The sequence below is a fragment of the Mandrillus leucophaeus genome, unplaced genomic scaffold (genome assembly GCF_000951045.1).
Source record: "Mandrillus leucophaeus isolate KB7577 unplaced genomic scaffold, Mleu.le_1.0 Scaffold234, whole genome shotgun sequence".
Classification (NCBI taxonomy): Eukaryota; Metazoa; Chordata; class Mammalia; order Primates; family Cercopithecidae; genus Mandrillus; species Mandrillus leucophaeus.
This window is the reverse complement of record NW_012102410.1, coordinates 397,838-404,809: the sequence shown is the minus strand read 5'-3', so window position 1 is coordinate 404,809 and position 6,972 is coordinate 397,838. Positions and strand designations below refer to the sequence as shown.

The 6,972-nt window shown below is 61.6% G+C and overlaps 1 protein-coding gene across 3 annotated transcripts; it reads left to right on the top strand.

The window, feature by feature from the left end:
• Window positions 1–2,265: 2,265 nt before the first annotated feature.
• Window positions 2,266–5,197, top strand: SNAPC2 (small nuclear RNA activating complex, polypeptide 2, 45kDa). Of its 3 annotated transcripts, none has more exons than XM_011982015.1 (5): window positions 2,266–2,499; window positions 3,385–3,504; window positions 3,667–3,735; window positions 4,000–4,309; window positions 4,406–5,197. In XM_011982015.1, exons 1-5 carry the CDS (start codon window positions 2,317–2,319, stop codon window positions 4,723–4,725), a joined length of 1,002 nt encoding a protein of 333 aa, XP_011837405.1. In that variant the 5' UTR covers window positions 2,266–2,316; the 3' UTR covers window positions 4,726–5,197. The 3 variants fall into 3 exon arrangements, with proteins under 3 accessions (XP_011837405.1, XP_011837407.1, XP_011837406.1); XM_011982017.1 differs by lacking the exon at window positions 2,266–2,499 and adding an exon at window positions 2,891–3,073 and having other exon boundaries at window positions 4,445–5,197; XM_011982016.1 differs by lacking the exon at window positions 2,266–2,499 and adding an exon at window positions 2,891–3,073.
• The last annotated feature ends 1,775 nt before the right edge of the window (window positions 5,198–6,972 follow it).

Here is a 6,972-nt window from a genome sequence, read left to right as displayed (position 1 = left end):
CCCCCAGAGGCCGCCCTTAGCCTGGCGTGGTGCGCAGCAGCCCTTCTGCAGCTCGCCTCTACTTCTAGCGCCCCCGGCTCCCGGCCCGCCCGCGAGAGCCTCGCCCAGCGGTCCCCAGCCCAGGAGGCCCCAGTGAGGAAGGTAGGTATGGAGATGGAGGGAGTTAGGGGAGGGAGGAGATGACAGTGACACTTCCTAGCGCTTAGTTCGTGCCAGGCACTGAGGTTTTTGGGGTTTTTGTTTGTTTGTTTTTGAGAGGGAGTTTCGCTCCTGTTGCCCAGGCTGGAGTGCAATGGCGCGATCTCGGCTCACCGCAACCTCTGCCTCCCGGGTTCAAGCGATTCTCCTGCCTCAGCCTCCTGAGTAGCTGGGATTACAGGCACCCGCCACCACACCCGGCTAATTTTGTATTTTTAATAGAGATGGGGTTTCTCCATGTTGGTCAGGCTGGTCCGGCACACCCGACCTCAGGTGATCCTACCGCTTAGGCCTCCCAAAGTGCTGAGATTACAGGCGTGAGCCACTGCCCCCCGCCCCCAGGCACTGTTGTCAATGTTTTACGCCTATGAACTAACTTAATCCCCTTAACCTCCAGGCGGACACTATTATAATCCCCATTTTAGAGACGAGAATAATGAGGCATTCTCTGAATTAAGTAGCTTGTCAAAAGTCACAATACTGGGTGGAGCTTGGATTCGAACTCAGGCAGTGGGTCCAGCCAGGAGCATTAGGTGGGGAGAGGCATTACACGAGGAGAACTCAGCATTCAGACCCGGCTCCCACTCTCACCCCAGCATACAGACCGATGGAAGAGGTCAGTGGTCTGCTGGGAAGGGAGGTGGCCCGCGTAGCGTCCCCTCTCTTGCTGAGCCTCAGCCACCCCTCCCAGAGATGGTGCGCCCCCAACGTGGTCCGGAGATACACCCAGCTACCGCTTCGGGACCAGGACCAACAGGACCGGACCCGCCTCCCTGGCCCTCGGACCTGATGGGGCCACGACCCCTGTGCTTCTCTCCTCCCCGTCCCTCCCACCCACCTGTGCTCAAAATAAACCTCTGGATTGACCGGCTAAGTTCTGGTGCAGTCAGTGAGCGCGCAAGGTGCGGGGTGGGAGATGGGTGGGGAGGCTTGGGGAGAAAGCTGGGAGTAGGACTTGGGGAGGATTCCTGAGAAATCCTGATTTAGAGAGGTGGAGCCTGGGGGCGGGGCCCATACGCCCACATACCCGTGTGCACTCCCGGGTCATGGGAGACTCTAGGGCGTTTTGTCTCAAACAGAAAGCGACACCTGGCCGAGCGCGGTGGCTCCCGCCTGTAATCTCAGCACATTGGGAGGCCGAGGTGGGTGGATCACTTGAGGTCAGGAGTTCCAGACCAGCTTGGCCGACATGGTGAAACCCAGTCCCTACTAAAAAAATACAAAAAAAGAATTAGCTAGGGCGTAGTGGCGCGTGCTTATAATCCCAGCTTCCTGGGAGGCTGAGGCAGGAGAATCGCTTGAACCCAGGAGGCGGAGGTGGCACTGAGCCGAGATCGCGCCATTGCACTGCAGCCTGGGCAACAAGAGCAAAAATTCACCTAAAAAAAAAAAAGCGACACCCAACCCCACAAGAGTAAGTTTAAAATAAACCCTCTCCCTCCCTCTTCTCCTTACCCGGACAACTGCCCATCTGCCTCCTGCGATCCTCCTCAAGCCAGGCCTTCTCTGCTCTCCACTACCCCGCCCAGACCCTGCCCTTGCTCGGCCTCGATCTTCTGCCTCTGCTCCGGTCTACTCCTGCTCCAGTCTCCTCTTAGATTGTCAGTCTAGTCTAGAGCTCCTTAAATCTCTCTTGCCTTATACAGGCAAGAGTGGGACTATCAGCCCCAGGCTACAGAGGAGGAAACTGAGGCTAGGCAAGGCTAAATCACTTGCCCAAAGTCCCCAGGCCTGTCTGACCCCAGAGCCCAGCTTCTTGACCACGACTGGATCTTCGGACTTGACCTTTCAGCCAGAACCCACCCCTCTGCGAGAAGCAAAGTACACAGTAGTAGCTTCATGAGTTAGTCCAGCAATAGGAGGAGGGCACGAGATCCAAGGTGTCGTCCCCACTTCATAAATGAGATAAAGTGCAGGCTGAGGGTCTCCTTGGCCCCGCCCCAGTTCCAGTGCTGATCCCCCCCCTTCACTTCCATTGGGGCGGGTCCCCAGGCCTGCAAAGGCGGAGCCACACCCCCACGTGCGTCCGCCTCCGCGTGGTGCTTTCTGGCCTCGGCGGCCCCCGTAGCTCCGCCCGCCGGAGACCTGCCTTACAGCGCCTGCGTCTTTCTGACCGGCATGAAGCCACCTCCCAGGCGACGAGCGGCCCCGGCGCGCTATCTGGGCGAGGTGACCGGTCCCACGACCTGGAGCGCTCGCGAGAAGCGGCAACTAGTGAGACTCCTGCAGGCGCGGCAGGGCCAGCCGGAGCCGGACGCCGCCGAGCTGGCCCGGGAGCTGCAGGGCCGGAGCGAGGCTGAGGTGAGAGGCGGTTCTCGGGACCAAAACCAGGCTGGAGACGGGGCTAGGGTAGGGCGTAGAGTGGGCGGGGCTGCGGCAGGAGCCGGCGGGGCGGGGCCAGGAATGTAAGCGAGCGGAGCTGTGGCGTGGGGCTGAGGGGCGGGGCGTTAGTGGGTGAGCCTGGGCTGGGTGAGGGGCGGGGCGTGGGCGGGAAGAGAACAAGGCGTAGGGGCGGGGCGAGCTTGGGAGCTAGACGTGGGCAGGGCATAAGTGAAGCGGAGGGGCGGGGCGATGCTGGGGGCGGGGCGTGCGTGCCGCTGAGGGTTGGAGAGCGGGTGAGTGGTTTGAGGGGCAGGGCGAGTCTGGGGGCGGGGCTTGGGCGGGATAAGAGCAAGACCTAAGGGCGGGGCCATTTTGGGAGTAAGGCGTGGGCGGGGCGTGGGTGGGATGAGTGCAAGCTTTAAAGGCTGGGCGAGCTTCGGAGTAATGCGTGGGTGGGGCGAGGGCGAAACGGGCGGAATGAACTGGGAGTAAGATGCAGCCGAGGCCAGTCTTGAAAAGCAACGCATGCTGTTGGACAGGATACAAGCTTGAAGTGAGAGTCAGGGAATGGGGAAGAGGGGACGAAGAAGGGAGTTGAACGGGGTAGTAGCCAGCATAGAGTTGGGCCCTGGGCTGCGTGAAGGAGCCGGAACTGGCCTGGGCCTTACACCTTCCTTAGGTAGCTGGTCAGACTGTGGATGGGTTAGGGGCCTTGGCGGTCACTGGGACTCCTAACACCGGGCTAGCAGGAGACTAAGGCGCAGTAGCGGGGCCCAGAGCAGGCAAGGGAGCAGGCTTTGGCTTCTCTGCTGCAGCCCTGAGCTCATAGAAGCCTCATTCGGCCTCCTCCTCTTTCCTTTCTAGATCCGGGTCTTCCTCCAGCAGCTCAAGGGCCGCGTAGCCCGGGAGGCCATTCAAAAGGTGTATCCGGGTGGCCTTCAGGGACCAAGGCGCCGGGAGGCACAGCCCCCAGCCCCCATAGAGGTGAGGCAGATGAACAGGGCGAGGCTGTCCAGGGCAGGTCCCTGGTGCGTAGGTGGGAGTTGTGGAGGATAACCTGATTAGGGGATCCCCAGGAGGGGCAGGGCTTGGGGGGCCCTTGCAGGCTGATCCCTGGGCTGACCTTGTACCTCTGGCTTCACTCAGGTCTGGACGGATCTGGCTGAGAAGATAACAGGGCCACTGGAGGAAGCCCTGGCAGTGGCTTTCTCGCAGGTACGACCATCCCCCAGGGCAGGTCGGGGTGTCCCAGAGGACAGGGTCACTGGGCCAAATCATGTGAACCTGGGTCCTGGGCCCTTCCTGTTGCCAGCTCTGTGGCCTCCATCAGTCACTGGACACCTCGAGCCTCAGTGTCCCTGGCTCTGAGGCCATCTGCTGTCTGAGCAGCATCTTAGGGTGGCCGAGAGGATGGGGGAATGTGTAGACGGTGAGAGGACTTTCTAGCTTCCCTTACTCCCTGATTGTTCTGCCTGCCAGGTGCTCACCATCGCGGCCACGGAACCGGTCACCCTCCTGCACTCCAAGCCCCCCAAGCCCACGCAGGCCCGTGGAAAGCCGCTGCTCCTGAGCGCCCCTGGAGGGCAGGAAGGCTCTGCCCCTGAGATACCTAGCTCCGCCCCCAAGGCACCTAGCTCCGCCCCCGAGACTTCTGACCCTGCCCCTGAGAAACCTGCGTCCTCGGCTGGTCCCTCCACTGAAGAAGACTTCGCTGTGGACTTTGAGAAGATCTACAAGTACTTGTCCTCTCTCTCCCGAAGTGGCCGCAGCCCTGAGCTCTCAGCAGCTGGTGAGAAGGATGAGGGAGGGCGCAGAGGCAGAGGGATCGGGGTCCCTGGCGGCAGGTAAGGGTGTCTCCTTACCCCTCCCCTCCATCCGTCACTAGAGTCGGCTGTGGTCCTCGACCTGCTCATGTCACTTCCAGAGGAGCTGCCCCTCCTGCCCTGCACAGCCTTGGTTGAGCATATGACGGAGACGTACTTACGTCTGACAGCCCCCCAGCCCAGCCCCGCTGGAGGGAGCCTGGGGCCTGCAGCTGAGGGGGACGGGGCTGGCTCCAAGGCACCAGAGGAGACCCCCCCAGCCACCAAGAAGGCCGAGCCCAGCGAATTGAAATCGTCCTGGCAAGCAGCTGGGATCTGTCCCCTGAACCCATTCCTGGTGCCCCTGGAGCTTCTGGGTCGGGCAGCCACCCCTGCCAGGTGAGGGGCACGGCGGGCAGGAGGCACACCAGGCCCCCTGCCCTGGCCCTCGGTTCTGCTCGGCTGGCACTGGCTCTTTCTGAGGATCCCGTCATGTGGGAATGTCCCTGATATGACGCTCAGCTGTGGGGCCTCTGAGATGCCCCACACTTTGGGGGTTTCATAAATGGAACCCCCGTTGTACAGGGGTTCGGTGGGGGTTACGGGACTCCACTCACAAGCCTCCTGACCTCCAGGACAGGCGGACAGGGCTGGCCTCCCCCAGTCCCCAAGCCCCACTGTGCCTTGTTGTCTGCTGGGGGCCACAGCTGGCACTGCACACTGTAAACGCTCTCATACGTTTCCCCTTCCTGTACCTCATCTTCACTTTCTTCAGCTGACCAGTCGTAGATACTACTACCTGCTGCCAGCTCCTTCCCCTTCCCGGGGGTATTCTGTGACCATGAATAAAGTCCTCATTATTCTCTTTCTCTTTCGCCTGTGACTTAAAGATAGAAGTGGGGCCCCTGAAGTGTCAGAGCTTGGGGTCACAGGGCTGGGGTGTGTGCCAGGGAGGAGAGCTGCCAGCTGTCTGGTCTGATGAGGCCTGGGGTGAGGAGCCCCTTGGTTACCGTAGAGCTGACAAGTGTGGATGGGAAGGGGAGAGCCGGCAGGGTACCTTGGGGACAGGTGTCAGGGATGGGTTTCAGAGTAGGGCAAAGTCACATGGCACTGGTGGAGGGGAGAAGGCAGCAGAGTGGGGGTGGCCCGGCGGAAGGAGTCAAGCCCCAGGCTAGGGGGCTAGAGGAAGAAAGGGGTGGGCTGTCCCAAGTGGCAGGAGGCTGGTGGGAGTGGAATGTGTCCCCTGGGGTATCCTTGGGACCTCAAGGATTCCTAGAAGGCGGGGAGGGAGGGGCGCTGGAGTCAGGGCTGACCTCAAATCCCTGGGGGTGCTGGGTCCCCGCTTGGGGCTCCCTCCATCAGCCTCACCTGCCCTGTGGGTGTGGACTGGGGGTCGGGTCCGAGGGAGGGAAGCAGATGTCCTCCCACGGCACCGCGCCCTACGCCCAGCTAGTAATCCAAGTGGGTAAAATTCTGTTCGCGGAGTCTGCGTTCACCCAGCCTTCCTTTTATAGAAACGCTCATTTCTCCCCACACATACTGCACACGGCTCCCCGGGGGTTGCACATCTCCTGGGAGGGCCTTGGAGCGCAGCCAGCCCACTCCGTCCGTGGTCACCGTTCCACCACGCCAGACCCACAAACGCTGCCAACGGTGGTGGGCAGGGGGAGGAGGCTTAGGCTGCAGGTACAGTCGTCGGAGCCTCCCTACAGGGCTGGTGGAGGGTGTTCCTCCCAGCTCCCCGCAGGGCTGTCTCCCTCTCACCACCCCCAGCGCCTCCCCAGGTCAACAGAATTGTGTGTGGAGGGGAGGGAGGGAGCTGGGGATATCGAGATGGTTACACATCAGCCCCGCAAAGCCGGTGAAAGGGCTTGTGATCTTGGTGTCTTTGCAGTCCTGGGAAGCTTTAAAAACATGCAGAAGCCAGACCTAGGTTCCACTTCCAGCCCTACCAGACTCTAGCCATGTGACTATGGGGCAAGGAAGTCACTGGAGCTGCCGGCCCTCGGTCTCCTGGCCTGTAGAATTGGGATGCTAACGGGGCCTGGCTGATTCTCACCATCCCGAAGAGGAGATAGGCTATAAACAGGAGGTGCCAACTCAGCACGCTGCTTGGCATGCAGTAAGCGCTCAATAATAGCTTTTATTACCATGTTCGGCTCAGAGGCAGGGAGTAGAACGGCATGGGAGGGCTGCGGGAGGCACGGCAGGGGAGTCGGCGGGAAGTGGCAGGAGGGCGGATGGGGGGCAGCGGTGGGCACCGGGGCAGGGCGCGCTGACCTGTCCAGGGGCCCGGGTTGGGGGCAGTAATGATCCTGCCCACACTCTCCCGCCACGGCAGGAGCCACGCATCCTCGACACAGCCGCCATGGCAGGCCTTCGGGCTCCGTCTCCGGGACAGGCGGTGCAGGGCAAATTGGTATGCAGCGTCTGCCCCGTGGGCCCGAGAGAGCCTGCCCCGCAGGGCCAGAGCCCAAGGACGGGCTCAACACTCAGTCAAGGTGGGGTTGACGACGGCCAGACAACAGGGGAGGGAGGAGGGACAAGGGGATCCCCACTTCCAGGAAAGCACAATAGCAGAGCCACTTACACGCTGGGGAGGGGGCTGTGCGGGGGTCCTCCTCCCTCCTGGGATTCAGAGGCGGGGGGC

What these genes read in the sequence shown, in the direction of transcription:
- SNAPC2 (XM_011982015.1), top strand. Translation starts at nt 2,317, where the DNA reads ATGAAGCCACCTCCCAGGCGACGAGCGGCCCCGGCGCGCTATCTGGGC. An exon ending in AGCCCCCAGCCCCCATAGAG is followed by an intron (nt 3,505 to 3,666) that starts GTGAGGCAGATG and finishes GGCTTCACTCAG; the next exon opens with GTCTGGACGGATCTGGCTGA. An exon ending in TGGCAGTGGCTTTCTCGCAG is followed by an intron (nt 3,736 to 3,999) that starts GTACGACCATCC and finishes TCTGCCTGCCAG; the next exon opens with GTGCTCACCATCGCGGCCAC.